Genomic DNA, 20965 nt, shown 5'->3' on the forward strand with positions numbered 1-20965 from the left:
AACTTGAAACTTCTTTGTATAAAGTTTCAAACCATCTTTTAAAAATACAAGTGGTTATTATTGAAGCCTGTAGAAAGTAACCTGTAAAAGTGAAGGGAGGGTGTGTAGCTCTCCATTTTCACTGGGTACAAACCAGAGGCTTGGCCAGGGTGGGGGAAAACAAATCAAGAGCAAATTGGAAGAAGTTATTCTATAAGACATTCTTCATTTTTATCTTACCAGCTTACAGAATAATTTGTTAATATTGGGCTGTACTTCTCATCTTCCAATTTGAAATTTATTAATAAGAGCTACCATTTATTGTGTTACTATATCCCAGGCACTATCACTAAAACTGTATTATCTAATTAAACCCCCAAACAAACTTATTCTTATTATCATCATCATCATTATCACCTTTCTACAGATATGGGAACTGAGGCACAAAATGCTTAAATAACTACCCCAAATCACCCAGTCTGGACTTCTTAAGCTTCCATGTCTGACGCCATGCTCTCCTGCCTTCTAGCTTCGTCATCAGCACTGTTTGGAACTTGAAAGGCTGTTGGGCCTCTGCTCACGGCAATATGAACCTGAGGAAATATGAATAAACTAAATAAAGGATGAAGAAACTAGACTTCACATGGAGAGATGGTTATGATGTTCAGAACATTCTGTGAATGTATACCTAATGGGTTTGTGAATGTGTTCTCTTCTGATGGTTTCTAGACTTGGGGAGGTGTATTAGGACATTTCAGAAGACCAGCAGACGATTTCACACATTGAATAAGCCCTTGATTGCCTTTGTCTTGTGTTGTGACTTTGACCCAAAATGTCCATGTTCACACTTTTGAACTGAGAGGTTCAGAATCCCAGATTCTGAACATGGAACTGTCTCAGCTTTGTCTTGGATAAGGAATTTGTTTTCTAATGAAAGTAGATCTCTCCAAACCCTGGGTGGATTTCATCCGGTAATTTTATCTGAGAGCTTGCTAATAAAGACAGGCAGGTAAAGGTAAGCATTCCTGAAAGTGAATATTTTGCTTTGGAAATGGGGGCTATCTTGAAGATGACTATACCAACCCTACAAATGGTGCTTTTTCGGCCGTTGGTTGGATCAAGTCTTCATCTCAGACTTGCCCTTTTACATTAAGTGGTTAAGATGAGAAAGAATTTTTTTAAATGATGCCTTCAGCAAGACCTTCTTTTTTCCATGCAATCTTGTTCTAACTTGCAAATTTTGTCTTAACTTCTTTTTCTCTGCCCCTCGCACCTTTCCCCACACATTTAATGTTATAGAAGTAACCCAGAATTCAGCATCCGCAGTGTAAAAGGTTACTCCTTTCAGCCTTGGCATTCTTTGCTAAGAAAACTCATACAGTTGTAAGCAGGGAAAGACAGAGGATGGAACAGTCTTCTGAAGATAAAAGCCAGTGAGCAAAAGAGAATGAACACCTCCAGCTATTCTTAGAACACGTGAGTTAATTAAAACAGACATGATGAACTGTGCCACGTGGTCAGAAATGTGAAGAATTCTCAGGATTGACATTCCCACGGGATTGTAGGAAATGGTAGGTGCTGGGCATCTTTCAGCCCTGTCTTTGCGCCGCATGGATTGTCTGACTCTATTTGGCCACACATAGTGTTCCTGTCCCAAAGCCTTGTTGCCTTGAGAGAAGACAGCTCCAACTCCTACCCACCCCAGTTAAAATGGAGTAATGAACAGCCCTAGAATGAGTCAAGATAGATTTGCACACATGTTAATAAAGGCGTAAATTAAAGACTCTGGGCTGTGTTCGCATTGAGGCTGTTATTGATATTTTTACATGTCTTACTTGGCAAAATGGAAAACATAAAGACAGGTTTGGTTTTGTGCCAGCTGGCTCATGCTGTAGCTTGTGATTAGAAGGTGTTTGTCACGACGGAAGAATCTTTCTCAGTGATCCCATTGTAACGCCCACCAGACTGGAGTCCAGGCAGGGAGGCAGCAATGGCGGGAGGGATGGAGGCTCTGGGCAAGGCCCAGCAGGACCTCCCTCCATGTACTCCATCCCGCTCAGATGTTGAAGAACTGAGACGGGCAAGTCATTTCCGCTCTCTAGGTCCCTGTTTTCTTATCTGTAAATTGAGTGGTTTGGAATAATCTCCAAGGTTGCTTCCGACTGTAGTGCTCTTTGATTATGAGATTTATTTACTTATTTAATCTTGGCCCCAATGTCCTAAACCATCATTATGCCCCTCCTGAGATGATGGTTGGACTCTCTTCTGACTGCTCTTTTGTTGGGAGACACATTGACTCACCTTCTGACGTCTATACTCTCCAGCGGTTGCTGGGGCAGTGTGCCCTGCCTTCAGGTAAACACATTTTTGGAGTTACAGAAAGTCTGAGGTAGAGATGTAATTCAGCTCACACTCTCCCCTGGGCTTCTTCATCGCTTTACAGACCTGGAAACTGAGGCTCAAAGAGGCTAACTGACGTATCCAGGGGTTGATGAGTCACAGATGTTCTAGGTCCCAGACCAACACATTACACAGTACCGCCTTCACACACACACGAACAAGCAATTCTGCTTTATTTCAAAGGCCACAAAAAGTCTGTGATTACAGTGTTAAGTAATGGCAAAAGTTTCGTCTTGTCTTTGTAAACTGCCCTTTTTGGTTACCTCAGAGAAAGTTTTAGGCAGCGCCTGTGGGCATATTGCTTGACTCCACTGTACTCCAGTTTCGTTATCTTCAAATGGGAAAATGCACCCAGCTTTTCCTCTCCCAGGGATGTCGTGAAAATAAATATGAAATAGTGAGTTGGATTTTTCCAGGCCTTAGAATCATTCCAAGGATCATGTATTTTGTGTAAAATTGCCTTTACCTCCCTGATTTTCTGCTTGTCTAAGGCTTTCAATAAATTTGATTCATATATTTTATGTTCATAGTGATTGTAAAAGGTACATTCTAAATTTGGACAAATGTTTGTTCTTGACTTCAGTTTATTTGACAACTAAGAGCCTTAAAAAAATTTTTCCACACACTGGAAGTAGGTATTATGGGTTGAGACTACTCATGAGATTATTGAAGAATTGAGTTGGGGCAGAATCAAGATTCGAATTTGTAGGGTTTTCTATCACAGGGCAATATAGGATGGCCCGTATCCTAGTGCCAAGTCTGTAAGAAATGATTCTCGGTGTCTTCAAAACTGAAGGGAAAGGCAAAGAATTTGGAAAGCGGCCACATCTGAGCTAAGGAGTTACTACGTTATTTGACTATGCATTTCTAGCCCTTTACTTCATAAGTCCATATGTTGCCTTGAACATAGTATCATCAAACATCTCTTTAAAGAATTAATACAGTGAATGCAGTGAATTATTATTCTTTGCTGTAAAGTTTCTCATGTTAACCAAACAGAGTTGGACAGAATATAATGGGAAATGTGTTCATGCAGGTCAGTCTGTAATTATAACACACTTACTGCGCTTACAACACACAATAATAGACTCCGCACCTGAAAAAACACATCACAGCCACAAATCAGTAAACTCTTGGTTCTCCCCTGTGGTCTGCAGACCCGCGGTGTCAGCATCATCTGCTGCTTCTAGTGCCCCGCCCCACACCTGCTGGGTCAGAATCTGCATTTTAACGTGATTCCCAGGTGATTCGGTTGCTCATTAAAGTCTGAGAAGCACTGACGATGCAGCTTTCAATTTTACTCTGTCCCATTGGCCCGGGATAGAACATTACTTTCCTATCTAATATGCCGAAGACAATGATCCGTGAAACTGGTGCGGCTGTAATTCTGGCCTTTGCCGAATACCGTTGTCCTTCACTATTTCCCACTCCCCCCAGAAATTACTTTACTCGTATTGTCAATTTTACAAAGTTTATCACCTGTTCTGCCTGGCTGTCGTAAAGTTGATTGTTCCTGCTTTGATTTTATGCCTGAAAGTAGTTTGTAATCTTACGATTCCTAGTGTTCTTGTTTTCTTTGGAATAACGTTTTGCAAATTAATGTTTAGGATGAAAAAGTAAGACTGTTATCCAAAAGCAATGATAGCTTTTTGGTAGGGTTTAAAACCCCAAAAGGGGTCATTCATTTTGATTTTCTTCCTTTTTATTCTTAGTAGGAAATAGTGTAAAGGAGAATTTTTTTTTTTTCCTTTTTCTCCCCAAAGCCCTCTAGTACGTAGTTGTGTATTTTAGTTGTGGGTCCTTCTAGCTGTGGCATTGGGAATGCTGCCTCAGCATGGCCTGATGAGTGGTGCCATGTCCGCGCCCAGGCTCCGAACTGGCGAAACCCTGGGCCACGGCAGCGGAGCAGGCGCGAACTTAACCGCTTGGCCACGGGGCCGGCACCAGGAGAAATTTTTTTGAGAATATTGTCATTTTCTTGTTCTCTTGTTAAGATAGCCATTTTCATCCTGAGAATCATTTTCATCATTCTCAATCCATCTAATGAATTTCAAGTGTCTTGAGAATAATTTAACACTCCCAAATCTTGCTATTTAAAGTCATTGGGAGTTACAGTGATTTTTTTTTTTCCTTCTCTCTAGTTTTCTAATACACTAAGGAAAGCAGGTTCAGTTAATTGGCAGTGTTGGCTCTGCACTGGCCAGGTGCACCTGCTTGCATTCAGATCAAGGTGGACTAGCTCAGAAAGTCATAATACACTGCAGCGGTGCCAGGGCCCATTTTCAATGCCTCGGAAATGAGAGTGAGCTCATAGGCCACTTCCCTCAGCACGCGAAGGACCTCCATGAGCCACTCTGCCTCTGCAATGCAGTTATACTTCCTATGACTAGATGGTGTTGGATTTCATCCAGAAAGGAAGGAAAGGGTTAAGAGCCTTGAGTGTACTAGAAGGAAAGGGAACTCTTTCCTTGAAAATCCGTAACGCCCGATATCACCTACCTCTCTAATGATATCTGTGTCCCTCTGCTAGACAGCATTTGGCTCACGGGGGCTTTGAATGCCCACGTTTAGGGAGGAAGTTGAGAGCAAGTGCCTTGCCTTTGACTCCCTTGTACGCAATCCAGTGGGGCCAGGCAGGAAAGGAAAGCCAGTACTGAAGAACACAGGTGGCAGAGGGGAAGAGCAGGCTTCTTAGACGCTAGGTGTTTGCTTGTCCCAGTCATCTGGGTGACCAGGAAAGAAGGTTGGGGGACAAGGGAGGGGCTTCCTGGAGGCTCTAAGAAAACAGGAATTTCAGAGTCATGTGTGAGAAAAGGGTAGACTTACCTAGCAAGAATGTCAACAGCGTGAGCCGGATACTGGAAGGAAATGGTGCGGGAAGAGCCCCTGCTCAGAGCCCCTCCTGTCCACCCTCCAGGATATTAGTCATTCTCAAAAATGACTGATGGGGGCATGGAGAGTGGACCAAGCAGAATCTTCTGAGGAGCTGTTCTAGAATTCACCCGCTCAGGCTCCTCCCAGGGCACACTATAGGCAGCGTAGGTGACTTATCCAGTCGTTTACTAGTTGAGAACTGGGGTTCTGAGCCAGCCACACTGGAGATGGAATTCTAGCTCTTCGAATTCCTAGCTGTGTGACCTTTGCCCAAGTATTAAACCTTTCTGATCCCCATCTCCTCATCTGTAAAATGATGATGCTATTAATAGTAACCGTTTCATGGGGAGGTGGTCAGAACTGGGAGAAATACTTTCTGCCTAATGCTTGGCGGAATACCTGTCATATGAGGAAAGAGTCAGTGAATATAAAATTTTCTTTCATGATTGGAACCTAATTTCATTCAGAGGAAAATTTGAGCTCTTGTCCAACTCAGAAGAGACCAAGGTGAACAAAACAATTTTGATTGTAATTCTAGACGTCAGCCTACTTTAAGGACATTAAGAATCACAGTACCTACCCAAGCTGTTTTCATTTCATTTGAAAGACTAGCAGTTTGCGTTATGATGAATATAAAATGTTGTCACTCTGCTTACCAATTTCTTCCAAACACAAATGTTTTCGAAAACTTGTGAGGACAACAAATTACCCAGAAATCAGAAAGCCATGTCTTTAACCAGTTCTCTTCCCTCCTCCCATCTCATCCCAACGGGAAGAACTCCTTGACCAGGAGCGCGCCGCTTCCCAACGACTCCCAGGCGCGGAGCGGAGCTCGCTTCCACACTTCCTGCGACAAGAGATACGTCATCAAGACCATCACGAGTGAAGATGTGGCCGAAATGCACAACATCCTGAAGAAATACCACCAGGTAATCTTTCTTTATCTTTATTTGAAACTCTGAGAAAGTCAGCATTCATGACTAATTACTATCAAGGCCAAAGATTTAAATATGTAGTTAGGCAATGATGAGAACGCATTTGACATCTCCTCTAGCTGGGTTTTTTTAAATTACTGTGGCCCGATGACTGACAGTTCGCGTTTAGGGATGCTTATACGATGAAGGTCACTAGTTATATTTATATAACACTTTTAATCTAAATGCTCCTGAAATAATAGTTTCAATGATTACCCTTCTAATTTCAAAATCACTCAGCTTAAGATCTGGCACCGTTTCAGAAGTGCTGCCCGTGCCAGAAGTTGGGTGTTGATCTCTGAGTATTTCTCCATTGGACACCTCCAAATCCTATCCTGCTTTCGCTGGTCTCTTCCTATCCTGGCCCCAGAAAGGCCCACCCCCACTCACAGTCTACTGCGAGAAAGTTCTCTGATTTTAGGAAGTGGGTGTTTGTCTGCTTCCTGCCTCCCTTTACCCCTCAGCACCGCCTTTTCATGATCGCCTGGGGATAAAATGAAAGAGCCCTTGGGAGCCGTGCGCTCTCTCTCTAATGGAATAAAGGCTAGCACAGGTTTGCTGGTGGAGCACCTGTTTGCAGGCCCTGGCGCTGAGCTGTGAGGGGCCCTTCTTACTGTGGACTCGTAAGAGCGTGAAGTCCAGTGTGCGACAATCCTAGCTTCAAACCCCAGCCCTCTCACCTGCTCACCGTGCGACTCCGAGACTTTGAAGCCTCAGTGTCTTCATTTATGCCATGGAGAGAATAACACCACCCAGCTATGGAGTCCTGAAGATTAATCGGGAGATGGTAGCCGGGTACTTACTTTAGCACAGTTTCTGCCACACATGGAGGCGGTCAGTATGTGGTGGTGGTCGTCGTCATCGTCAAGTTGTACAAATAATCAGTAACAACGGGTCATCTTGAGACATTGTAGTCTTATGGCATGAATAGGACCATTGCTTGCAACGTCGCAGGAATCGTCTTATGGACTGATGTTTAAACCACATGCGCTAACACGCACATGCGCGCACATGCTTTTCAAGTCCTGCTTCGTTTTTTTACCTAAATAGCTCTGAATCCCCCTCAGAGGTGAAGATTGACTGTCGCAGAGGATATTCAAAATAAAGTGCTGAGGACCCGGACTGCCTTCACCAAAGGTTAACTAAAGGGTTCTCAGAGTGTTTAAACAAGCGCATTATTAAGTATCGGCCTCTCAAAGTGGTGCTTTGAAGGCACCGCCCGTTTGGGTTTGTGAGCTCGGAGATGTCTAACAGTCAGCTTCCTTCTTCGCGGTCATGATTTATGCTCTAACATCCTGGATTATTTCTTGGCAGTTACTTATTCCTCTAGATTTTGCAAGGTGATCAATTGCGTTTTTGCCTGCAGCGAAGTCTATAAAGGTCTTTGAGCTATATTCTGTTTCTGGAAACTCGGGACTTCCCCTAATTTGTTTTCTAAAAACATCAGTCAGCCTCTAAATTCGTTTAACATCGAATAAATCTTTCATAACATCTCTTCCTTTTGCGATTTGTACTGCAGGACTTACGCTATCGTGTCTTACAAAGGAAATGTTACTGTGCCGGTTGGTGCCTGTGAGGGTGAGCACCCCAAGGCACCAGCTTCTGAATGAATTCAATTACAGGATGCAGCTTTTAACCACGTGCCTTTTGGACTGTCTGCTGTTTCATTCTTTCCCTCTGGCACTTAATGTCATACTTACGCATTCTTTTTATACTTTCTTTAAATTGTTTCAGAACTTGCAAAGCAAAGTGATACCTCAGTGACTGATGAAGACATGTTATTCTGATAAATGGCTATCATACCATTCTAATACAATGTGACTGTATTCATATGTCAGCTTCTTGATGACAGCTTTGCGTTCAGAATTTTTTGACTTTGCGGAAGTCACCGTTTGAGATGTTTTCTCTGGGGTAGTTACTGTAACCTAACATGCAGATGTGATGTAACATCAGTATTACATGAAGTACATTGGGGATCAAAATAAGCCTGTTGACATGCTTCAGGGCTTTCTTAGTACTAAAGAGCTCCTTTCTTTTCAACTACACAAAATAGTGATTTTCTTGGTGTTCTTTATCCAGAGATGTGTCATTTGACCAACATCTGTGTTTTTCTTTCTTTTTAGAAATATTATTTTAAATACAATTTAAAGGGTCTTTCTGATTGAGAATCACCATTATCAATACAATTTATTTAAAGGACACTAAGTCGGAAGTCAGGAGACAGATTCTAGCTTGTTATGAGCTGGTTCCTCTGAACCTCACTTTCCCCATCTGCATCTCCTTCATTCATTCATCTCTTGATGTATGTCCTCTTGGTCTAATTCCAGAAAGGATGTAAGGTGGTCTTCAAAGTCTGAAATATGAGATAGAATAAATGGAAGAAAAGGGAGGCAGGGATGATGACACAAAATGGAGCCTGGAATGAGCCTAAAACTTCCTGTCCTGGTGATGGGCATGCTGGCTACGTGGAGGGCCACTTGTTCGACCCCCGTGTCCTAGTAGCCAAACTGGAAAGGGAAACTTTTTTTTGTTTTGAGGAAGATTAACCCAGAGCTAACATCTGCTGGCAATCCTCCTCTTTTTGCTGAGGAGGACTGACCCTGAGCTAACATCCGTGCCCATCTTCCTCCACTTTTTATATGTGGGACACCTGCCACTGCATGGCTTGCCGAAGCATAACGTGCACACTTAAGCACTGTTCCACCAGGCTGGCCCCTGGAAAAGGAAACTTGAATAAGCCAGTTACACAGCTCCTTGCCTGAAGAGCCAAATGAGCCAGCTGTTAAGGAGGAATGTTACTGTTCTTGGTGCTAAGATCAGACGGGGTGCCTCTCTGGCCTGCTCCACAGAGAGGACATGTGACAGATAAACATCATCCTTGCAGCCAGCCGTGTAACACCCAAGAATCTCATAGAACTTTGACAGAAAATCATGACTATGGGCTGCTGAAACCACACTAACATATCATTTGCGTTGAGTCAATGCAGTTGCACCCAGGGAGGCTGCCCGGCGCCCCGGCTCCCCTGTGCTCCGCCAGTCTGGTTTCTACCAGGCGGGTTTTGAATGTTCTGCAAGCTTCTCTTCTCATAGGGCTGCTTTCAAACAAGGTGTTGATGGGTGTTACACAGCGGTGTGCTCAGCCTTGTGCATCCTCGGGTGTAGCTATTCCATGCGATCAGACGCAGGCCTCGCCGTCTGTAATCAGGAGTGGTCCTTCCCAGCTTTGTCATACTCTGTTGCAGTCAGTGATGCTCAGAGGCATTGAGGTGGATATTAGACCTTTTCTTCCTATTTTCAATAGGCCTGATTACTTTTAGGATTTATTTCTTGTCTTATAAGTTTTCAGTCTCCTGCTTTGGTGGTGGCTGTCAGTTTTGCTCTTTGTTGCTTTGGCCTTCTGATTTCCTGTGCTTCTGAACTGCCCCGTCTGCACAGGTAATCAGTCTTGTTCCAATCGCGTATCAAAGGATGGGACAGGCCCTCAGGGCGTCTCCTATGGAGTCAACTGGTTGGACTTTCTGGCAGCTTTGGTTACCCGATGGCCCTTTGACTTCTCTGTTTCCTTCTCTTTCCTTGTTTTTTGTTTTAATGAAATATATCCAGCTGCCGGTATATTCTGGAAGGTTAAAATTACCACAGTCCCAGCCTCTGGGGAAGTGGCACATTGCTAGATATTTGAATAAATTCTCCCTGTGGTTAGTTTTCTGAGAGCCAACCTCACCCGCGGTGCGGTGTGGGAGGTGGTTCCTAGCATGGATGCTGGAGCTGGCTGAGGCCTTCAAATCTCAGTGCCCCTGACCAGCTGTGTGACCTTGGGCAGGCTACCTAAGCTCTCTACACCTGCTTCTCCATCTATAAAAGTTGGATGCTGGTCCCTCCTTCATTCGATGTTGTGCTAATTAAGTGAACTGACATTTATAATCTGCTCAGAACAGTGTCGGGCTATGATAAGTGCTGTATAAATGATTGAATAAGATCATTAAATACTGTTCTACTCCGTTTCCTGCCTCCCAGTGTTGAAATCGTGAACTCTTTCAATCCACTAGGGGGCCTGGTTTCTGGGTGCGTGGCACTGACGCAGAATTAGGAAGATTCGAACCGTAAGGGGTTAGATTTTTGTCCCAAGCCCCAGCATCTTGCCTTAGTCTGTATGTGCTGCCCAAATCCTACCCTTATTTCCATTCTGTACCAAAAAAGGATGACATCATCTCTCAGACCAACGGAAAATTCATATGAAGCAGAGCAAACGTTTATAAGTCTCATTTCCTTTATTTGGTTTTTTTCTTTCTTATAGTTGGGACAGTAACTTAATGTTTTGGTGTAAATACCCTTTTCTTTAAATTTCTGCTAGGCTAGAACAAACTCAGGTCTTATAAATGATGGTTATCAACTGATTAGCTAGACAATGTCAGAAGAGCATTCACAAAAGAAAAAATGAGCAAGACACTACATAAATTTCTTATTTCTCCTCAATTGACTGATTTTTTTCCCACTGACCTGAATTCCTTGGGTGTGTGGGTATCATGTAGCTTCAGGCTTAATTAAAATTAAGAGTCAACATCAGTAAAATTTTAGAAGTTTCAGGAGTGAGAACAAGTTACAATGTAGATGATGAAGAAATGCCTTCAGAAAGTGACATTAAGAATATTTTTGAGGTATTTGAAATACAGGGTTTAAATTTATTTGTTCTTTTATTTCAAAGTGCCTGAATTGATAAATCAATAAAATGATAAAGTAACTTAAAAATCCTTTCTTATCCTTTGTATTTGGGAGACAATGAGTTAACTTTAGCTGAATCTAGAAATTATGGCTAAAATTCTGAACTCCTTATTGAATAAGCTAGCTGGTACCTCAAATTTCAGTAAACGATTTTAGGGTGAACACTTGACTTTTTTGGACCCTCCTTGGAGTACACCTTTTTATCCTCCCATGAAGGACTGTGGGTTGGCGTTATCATTTGAAGAATGAGCCACGAATAGAGGAAAACTTGAGAAAATAGGAACCATAAAAGCCGAAAATTAAAATTAAAAAATTGGGAGTGTAGGGGGCCAGCCCTGTGGCTGAGTTGTTACAGTTCCATGCGCTCTGCTTCAGTGGCCCGAGTTTGCAGGTTTTGATCCCAGGTGCAGACCTACTCCACTCATCAGCCACGCTGTGGAGACATCCCACATACAAAGTAGAAGAAGACCGGCACAGATGTTAGCTCAGGGATAATCCTCCTCAAGCAAAAAAAAAAAAAATTGGGAGTGTGGTGCTGAAAGAGGAAAAAATTACACCGTCCATCAGTGCTTCTCAAACTTTGATTATAGACAGAACACCCAAGCATCTTGTGAAAACGCAGATTCTGACTCGGTAGATCCGGGGTGCATGTGAGATGCTGCATTTCTCTCATGCTCCCAGGTGATGCTGATGAAGTCCTGTAAGAAGCAGGGCAGTCCCTGTGTTCTAGAACAGGAGAAACATTTGGCTTTTTTGTTCCCTATCTGGAGGAGAGGTCAACTGAAATTTGACAAGTACGTTCAAGTTTTAAGTCTCTAAGTACCATAGGACTATGTGACTACAGGTGAGGTCCCCACAGAGACTCTCTGCTGTCAGAAGCTGGAGACACATTTCTTGCTTTTCTCTTAGAAATGTCGGGAAGGTGTTTGCCATCTCCAGGGTCCACTTTGCAGACAGGGAGTCACCGCTTGCTAAGGGCACTTTTGGAGCCCTCTGTCCCAGCGTCCTTGTCATTTGTTCCCCAGGTTTCCAGGGGGGTCCCCAGCCGCCTCACCAGCACACATTTTCTGCTACAGTTTTTCTCCAGTTTCTGGAAATTCTGTCGTCCTTTTGTCAGTATACCTCGCCTGTGTCCTCCGATCTCTCCTTCTGCTTCTCCAGCAGCTATATATTTGACGTTCTGTTTCTGGCCTCCATGTCACTTAACTTTTCTTTGCCGTTTTCCGTCTCCAAACATCTCTGCTCGATTCTGCGTCATTTCCTCATTAGTCGCAGTCCTGATTCTCTCTTCAACTATTCTAATCTGTTGGCTCACCTATTCAATGATTTTTTTATTTTATTAATCATATTTTTCCTTCTAGAAGATCCATTTTTAAAAACCTGCCAATTCCTTCCTCAGAGTTTCTTGTTATGTGCTCATCTCTGAAATCGCATCCTTTATTTCTTTAAGCGTTTTTGCATTAAAGTTTTGTGTTTAAATTCTACTTCCAGTAGCCCTAAGCTCTACAGTTCCTGGCCGGAGCTTGTTGCCTCTTGTGTCTGCTGACTCGCAGCAGAGTGACTTGTACAAGCAGAAGCCCATGCACAGTTTGGGCTTGATTAGAGACCAAAGCCTATGTAGGGAAGAGGAAAGAAGTAGCATTGGACAGAGGGAGAAGTCGAACTGCCAACCAGGCCCCACCAGGCCACAGCCAACCTGGTGGGGCACACTGGAGTCCTCGCCCGGAAGCTCCCGTGTTGGGCCAAAGGGACAGAAAGGCAGACCCAGAAGGAGGTCCCCACTGAAGGCTGTGGACCGCACGCCACAGCTGGGCGGCAGAGCCTCTCAAAGGTCATCACGCCGTTCTGCACATTTATTGTAGTCAATGAGTAAACGCCACATGTACTTATGATAGAGTATGTTTTACAGAGTCATTTCATCTTTGATGACACTGTTACTTCTGGGTCTTTATTATAGTGTAACAAACAGGATTAGGGACATCAGTGTTTGCATTCGGGTATATCTTTGTTATCTCAGTACTAAGAATGTTTATAAACAGTCCAGAGGAGTGTTTGTTCCTTTTAAATCTGGTTTTATTAAGTTTAAGAAAAGCAGTAAAGTTTTGTATTTACATTAGCTTCAATGTAGTCACCCTTACATTCTTTTTTGACTTAAAAACTATTCGAAACCAAAATAAATTATATTAGCTGACACTTGTAGACCATTCTCCCAAAACATCAAGTCAGGGAACGTTTGAATTATTTATTTATTTGGTCAGTGTACAACAAAGCAGTCCTTAATTTCAGGCTGGCTGGCTTTCTTCCTCTCTCTCTCTCTTTCTTTCTTTTATGTCAAGTATGTTGTTGGAATGATCTGTAAACATAGCCAGAGGCACAAATAAGGATCACGGATAATTTAACCTTTCAAAAACATTAACTGAAACAAGACTTTACACTGCAGTATTAATTCGGTGCTATATTAAATTGTCACTTCAAGCCTCTAAAAAAAGGGGAGAAACATGATAATAACAGCAATTTCCAAAAGCCAGCGCCCAGGTTCACACCATCCTGTGGAGACATAAATATTTATCTGCTGCGGTGCGTCACTTAGAGTCCTCTCGGCTGAAACCTTCAGTCAGCTGTGAATCTGTTAATGGCATTTCATTTTGCATGAGAAAAGCAACAAATTGGGGACTCATAATACTTGTTATTCTTGTTGAGCGTCTGACAGCAAAGCAAACTGAGGTCTTGTGGCTGTTGGATTTCATAAGTTTTTAAAATTCTGATCTCACCACATCAATTTATCATTGCATTACCGTTCTAACAAGCCCACGATTATAGAGGAAAAAGCTCTAAGGGAGACTTATGAAGAGGGAGCATTTGGTTTTGCTGATGACACCATGGAATCATTGACAAGTAGCTTTTTGAAAAAAACACAGAAAAAAGTAAAATCTGGGGGCCGGCCCGGTGGAGCAGCAGTTAAGTTCGCGTGCTCTACTTCAGGGCCCGGGGTTCGCTGGTTCTGATCCCGGGTGCAGACCATTGGACCGCTTGTCAAGCCACGCTGTGGCAGGCGTCCCACATATAAAGTAGAGGAAGATGGGCACGGATGTTAGCTCAGGGCTAATCTTCCTCAACAAAAAGAGGAGGATTGGTGGTGGTTGTTAGCTCAGGGCTAATCTTCCTTAAAAAAACAAAAAGGTAAAATCTCTTAGTGTTGGAAACACAGGGTACAGACAAAACATTGTGAGCAAATATAAGCCTCTGAGAACATGCTTGAGAAAAACAGAAGCTGCTGCATGATAAATAGCAGAGCGAGGTGACATGAGGTGTCCAGCTATGAAAATGCAAAAGTGCAAAATACTTAATAAAAGCAGCATTTTAAAATGCAAACGTAGATGATGCAGTGAGTTTAACACTGAGAATCTGGACACTGACCCTAAGAATAACTGTGACTGAATCGCTCTGTATAGTAAGCATAATGAGAATTGATGGTTACCAAGTTCACTTTTTTTTTTTTTTTTTTTTTTAATGTTCTTATTTTTTTTTTTTTTTTTTTTTTTTATTTTTTTATTTTTTTATTAATGTTATGATAGATTACAACCTTGTGAGATTTCAGTTGTACATTTTTGTTAGTCATGTTGTGGGTACACCACTTCCCCCTCCGTACCCTCCCCCCACCCCCCCTTTTCCCTGGTAACCACCAATCAGATCTCCTTCTCAATATACTAATTTCCACCTATGAGTGGAGTCATATAGAGTTCGTCTTTCTCTGACTGACTTATTTCGCTTAACATAATACCCTCGAGGTCCATCCACATTGTTGTGAATGGGCCAATTTCGTCTTTTTTTATGGCTGAGTAGTATTCCATTGTGTATATATACCACATCTTCTTTATCCAATCATTAGTTTCTGGGCATGTAGGCTGGTTCCACGTCTTGGCTATTGTAAATAATGCTGCAATGAACATAGGGGTGCAACGGACTCTTGAGATATCTGATATCAGGTTCTTAGGATAGATACCCAGTAATGGGATGGCTGGGTCATAGGGTATTTCTATTTTTAGCTTTTTGAGAAATCTCCATACTGTTTTCCATAGTGGCTGTACCAGTTTGCATTCCCACCAACAGTGTATGAGGGTTCCTCTTTCTCCACAACCCCTCCAACATTTGTCGTTCTTGGTTTTGGATGTTTTTGCCAATCTAACGGGGGTAAGGTGATATCTTAGTGTAGTTTTGATTTGCATTTCCCTGATGATTAGCGATGATGAACATCTTTTCATGTGTCTATTGGCCATATTCATATCTTCTTTTGAGAAATGTCTGTTCATGTCCTCTGCCCATTTTTTGATCGGGTTGTTTGTTTTTTTGTTGTTAAGCAGTGTGAGTTCTTTGTATATTATGGAGATTAACCCTTTGTCGGATAAGTGGCTTGTAAATATTTTTTCCCAATTAGTGAGCTGTTTTTTTGTTTCAATCCTGTTTTCCCTTGCCTTGAAGAAGCTCTTTAGTCTGATGAAGTCCCATTTGTTTATTCTTTCTATTGTTTCCCTCAACTGAGGAGTTACAGTGTCCGAAAAGATTCTTTTGAAACTGATGTCAAAGAGTGTACTGCCTATATTCTCTTCCAAAAGACTTATTGTCTCAGGCCTAATCTTTAGGTCTTTGATCCATTTTGAGTTTATTTTGGTGTGTGGAGAAAAAGAATGGTCAATTTTCAATCTTTTGCATGTGGCTGTCCAGTTTTCCCAGCACCATTTGTTGAAGAGACTTTCTTTTCTCCATTGTAGGCCCTCTGCTCCTTTGTCGAAGATTAGCTGTCCATAGATGTGTGGTTTTATCTCTGGGCTTTCAATTCTGTTCCATTGATCTGTGGACCTGTTTTTGTACCAGTACCATGCTGTTTTGATCACTGTAGCTTTGTAGTATGTTTTGAAATCGGGGATTGTGATTCCGCCGGCTTTGTTTTTCTTGCTCAGGATTGCTTTAGCAATTCGCGGTCTTTTGTTGCCCCATATGAATTTTAGGATTGTTTGTTCAATTTCTGTGAAGAATGTTCTTGGGATTCTGATTGGGATAGCATTGAATCTGTATATTCCCTCTGCGTTTAGGAGTAATTGCGGGGGGTTTAAGTAGGGTTCTGGTCACCTGTTTCCACCGTCGCTCCTCTGTTGTGTTCTCGCTCCTGCCCTAGATGTGTGTGGATCCTCTGGGGGCGTCCGTTGGAAGAAAGCCGCCTGCGGGTACCAGGCTGCCCGTCGGGGTCGGAGAGTTTTCACCTATTTCCACATCCTCCCGGAGGAAAGTCCGTCCGCCTTCCGATGTATAGTCGCGTGGGTGTCTCAGACGTCCTGAGATGCTGTCTGAATATCCTTTGTCAAGCGATAAGTGTCCAAATAATTGTAGACTCGAAGGGCGAGAGACAAAGAGGACTACTCACGGCGCCATCTTGGAAGAATCACCAAGTTCACTTTTTAAAAACTTGGGAGTAAATAGTCAGTGCCTATTCAGATGAACGCTGAGTGTCGTCCTGAGCTGCCACGCCAGGTGCCAGACAGAGCTTCTGTGTTGATGTGAGGGAAGAGCGTGTCTGCAGGTGATGGAGGGAAGTCAGCAGACTCGTCTGACTTCTAGAAGGGAATCTCCCAGGCTGCCCCAGGGCACTGCAGCTGTTGAGTCTGTAAACAGAGACATTAACATGGCAGACAGGGAACACCAGTGTTGATTCTGTCCTTCTCACGGGCACGTAGATAGCCTGGTAGCCACATCAAGGCAGTGGTTGAAAGTGAAAGAAATCTTGGTCCCTTTCTTAAAGAGTGACCCTCGGGATTAAATTGATATTTCTCCATTCCTGCAATCTAGAAATTAAACATGTAGAAGGGAGGAAGCAGAGATTGCTTAGATTGCCTTACGATCAAATCAACAATGTTAAAAAGAAATTAACTGATGCTGAGGATGTTTTCAAAAAAGGAAGGTGCTTATGCCAAATAATTGATTATTAAAGAAAGACATGCTATTGTAGTGCCCCCAATACATCTTCTCTTATTTTTGAAGCATTTATTTACGTTATTTTGTTAATTTGTCGATGATGTTTAAGTTCTTGAAGGAAGAATTCTCAGAGTTCTGATCCTAAAATCAAGACATGTGAGAAATGTAATTTTTTAGTGTTTCTTTTATATTTACAAAAGTATTTGCTCACTTTATAAACAAATACGTACACACATACAAAAATATGTGTATGCAACCGTATTCATTTTCGGGAAGTCTTTATTCTATGGAGAGTATTTCTCAGAGGGCATTTTAGGAACATATCAGGTGCTCTTGGAAGTTTCCCTCCCTTACCCTTTCCTTCTGTCCTTATCCACCCGTTGCCCCAGGGCCTTGGTTTCTTCTTGCTCCTGCTGGAGTCACCAGCAGTCCCTTCTTTCCCATGTCCCTGATCTTCATGGTCTTTGCAAAACCCTATGTGCTAAGTGCTATTGTTACCCCCTTCTCCAAATGCAGAGACACAGAGAGGTTGAGTAATTCCCCCAAGGTCACACAGCTAGTGAATGTGGAGCTGGACTAAGAGGGCTCCCAGCGGCGTGATGTGGCTGAGTCGTGTTGAAAGCCCAGCCAGAGCTGTGGCCATCTCCCTGGTCGTGGGATTACCTCTAGCAGTATGTGCGGGTCGGAGTCCTTGTAGATGTGCCCACTGGTGTTAGAGTCTGTGCACAGCGTTCCCCAGGTCAGCTGGGGAAGAATTGAAAGGATTAGCATTCAGGCCTCTTTGTGTCACCTCCCACCTGCAGTGACACATATGCTACAGTACAGAGGTCCCTCACCCCTGGTGTTCAGAGACCCAGTGAAATGTTCCTCTACTAAAATGAAACAGTGTATTCTTTTCCCAGTGTTCCCACGTAGAAATTCAATGAATGGGTAGAATTTTCTTTTCTGCAAACTTTTGACACTTGAATGCTTTCTAAACCTTTGTCACCCACTGCTGCTTGTCAGTACTGGAATCTAATGTGAGAGATTTTAATAGGTTTGTGGATTTGTACATATTTCTATACTCAGGGTTTTGTTTTGTTTTGGTGAGGAAGATTGGCCCTGAGCTAACATCTGTGCCAATCTTTCTCTTTTTGCTTGAGGAAGATTGGCCCTGAGCTAACATCTGTGCCAATCTTTCTCTATTTTGTATGTGGGACACTGCCACAGCATGGCTTGACGAGCGGTGTGTAGGTCCACACCTGGGATCTGAACCCACAAACCCTGGGCTGCCAAAGCAGAGTGCACGAACTTAACCACTACGTCACCGGGCCAGCCCCAAATACTCAGGAGTTTTCTGTTTATTCAATCTCTGTTTTTCAAGATGTTCATCCAAGAGCCTCCGAGTTGAGCCGTGCCTTTGAGGACGCGTGCGTGTAGAAACTTGCTGATGAAGGAGACCTGATTTGTTATATTTTTTCTATGTAATAATTTATTTAATCTTAAAGATAGAGGAATGTAGAATGTTATCTGTATGGGTATTTTTCCTTGGGGAAAAAAAAGCTTGTCAGCCATTTCCTGTGTAGTATTCAGAAGGTTTCTTTAACATGTTCATCAACGTGAATAATGATTAGTATCCGGTCTGTTCCACGGTACCCTGTGGCCTCTACACAGGCTTTCATCAAAGAGACTTCTTCTACTGGCAGGACTTTGAAAAGATAGGCCACGATGAGAATCATCTGAGCAGACCAGCTCAAAGCGGGGTTGAATGGCCAAACTGAAACTGGTGTGTCCCCCCCAGGGCAGGGGGCACGTCCTGTGAGCCACCAAAATACTTGGAGAGCCTCCCTCAGCATAGACACCAGAACACGTCTGAGAGTTGGTTTGCAGCACAAAGCAGATAGGTGTAGCAGTAACGTTTCTTATCAGAGTTTTGAATGAAAATAATTATTATTACTGTCATCTGCAGTAGGAGGAAGAGTATAGTACAGTACACAGATATTGTGTAATTCTGATGTCTTTTATTGTAATCCTCACAATAACCTTCATAGTACAAACTATGGTGCTCATTTTCCAGAAAATGGAAGTAAAATGATGAGTGATTTAGTAAGTTGCCCAAGATCCCACAGCTGGTAAATCGAGGCACCGGGATATATACGCACATCTTTCTGGCTCACAAACCTACGTTCTGTCTACTGTGCTTACGCAGTGTAGACTCCCGTAGCCTCTGTGTTTTTAAGGCCCACCCAACCATCTTTCTTCAGAGGTGAGGGACAATAACACTTTTTATTTCTTTAGATCAGTTGTGAGACATTTTATTTTTAACCAAGGACTTTTTACCACCTGTTTTCCATTAGCAAAACTCAAGTTAATTTACTGTTTTTCAAAAGGAGAGAAATAGAAAATGTTTCACTGATCTGACCTCAAATTAAGAACAAGTTGAGGTGAAACTCTACTCAGAAAATATACCAAATTCAAATATATAGCTTAAGTATGGGCAGTATGATAAAAAAAAAAAAAGGGTGGAAGTGTCTTTAAAATCTGCCAAAATTCTGGGTGGCAAAAATGAAACTCATACAGATGCTTTTCATCTTTTTTTTAGTGATAAAAGCTAAAGGCTTTTTAACTCCTAAGATGGACAAATATTATGAGAGTTGTTTATTGACGGTGTTTACCACTAAAGATTTTGAAAGTGCATTCTAATTACTTTCTTATTTTTATAAAGTGCTCATTGTAAAACAGAAAAATTCAAACAGTATAATTTTTTAAAAAAGGAAGAAGGCAAAGTTCCCCCAAATTCCACCATTACCATTTTGGTCACCATTCTTCCAGGCACCTCTCTTTTGTAAATATGCATAATGCATACAATTTTTACAATTTTGGATTCATACTATTCATGCTGTTCCATAGCTTAGACATTTCACACACATATCGTGGACATAAAAGAGGTTTTTTTGAAATCTTCTTTCTCCCTCATTGGAAAGAAAGGAAAATCTAACTTTGCTTTGTAGAGTGCAGGGGGACCCATTTTATAAAGATAGGTTTTTAAGGAGAAGTGTCTCCATCTTGTGGCCTTTTAGAGTATGGTCTTTAAAGACCTATAGACTCATGTTGCATTTTTGCAACGCTAATTGGCAGTGGAGTCAAAGCTGGGACTTGTCTAGTGGACTTGATGAAATCCAGCATGGGGCCAGAGAATCCCATCTGTCTGGCGAGGAGCGAGCCTTCCGTGGTAGGGCACCTGCCCTTCAGCCGTTTCTCTGGTGGGCATCTTGGCTCAAGACATCCCCGTCTCAGTGAGAAATAGAAAAGCTAGAACTAGAGTTCAACCCTTGCAGCTTCTAACACTGGGCTCTCTCCATAATTAATTATATCCCAGTTTTGACTTTACAAATTAGTTGAGAAGCTTACGAAAAAATATCTCTTTGGAGATAAAGGTGAATTTTCTTATCTGTGTATATATGGTCAATGCGGATGCTTGTTAGATAATACAAACATGGTCATTTTCTGCAAAAAGGACCTTGATGGTTAGAGAGTTTCACTTTATATGAACACCAGAGGCAGAAGAGTTATATTTTGCATGTGAATGAGCACCTTTTGGTTGGATAACATTGTTTTTCCTCTTTCTTTCTCTCTTATGCAGTACATAGTGGAATGTCACGGGATCACCCTCCTCCCCCAGTTCTTGGGCATGTACCGGCTTAATGTTGATGGAGTTGAAATCTATGTGATTGTTACAAGAAATGTGTTCAGCCACCGTTTGTCTGTATATAGGAAATACGATTTAAAGGTGAGAGTGATTTTGTTAATTTGTATTAAATAATTAAGCTTGTTCATCCACATTGTAAATATTGTGATTGTGCTGAATGCTCAGGAGGTGCCCAGAGCTTAAAGCCACCAGGCGACTAGCCGCACACTCCTTCGTGTTAAGCAAGGATTACTTGCTGGTTTTACTAGAACACCCTTGAATGTTTCACAGATATCATGTCTGATTTATTCAACGAGTATTTATTAAACAGCAACTGCGTACCAGGCACTGTTTTAGGTGCTGGGAATAGTGTGATAAGCAAAAC

General features: G+C 42.3%; 1 protein-coding gene across 3 annotated transcripts in view; it reads left to right on the forward strand.

The window, feature by feature from the left end:
* Positions 1–20965, forward strand: part of PIP4K2A (phosphatidylinositol-5-phosphate 4-kinase type 2 alpha) — a 166947-nt gene that overhangs the window by 110716 nt on the left and 35266 nt on the right. For 2 of the 3 annotated variants that reach the window (XM_008510558.2, XM_070601560.1), the window contains exons 4-5: positions 6030–6182; positions 20536–20682. In XM_008510558.2, the coding sequence (XP_008508780.2) occupies positions 6030–6182; positions 20536–20682 (300 nt within the window). The remainder of the gene's footprint in view (positions 1–6029; positions 6183–20535; positions 20683–20965) is intronic. The other variant, XM_070601559.1, reaches the window with a different exon arrangement.

This window comes from Equus przewalskii, chromosome 30, assembly GCF_037783145.1.
Source record: "Equus przewalskii isolate Varuska chromosome 30, EquPr2, whole genome shotgun sequence".
NCBI classification, from domain to species: domain Eukaryota; kingdom Metazoa; phylum Chordata; class Mammalia; order Perissodactyla; family Equidae; genus Equus; species Equus przewalskii.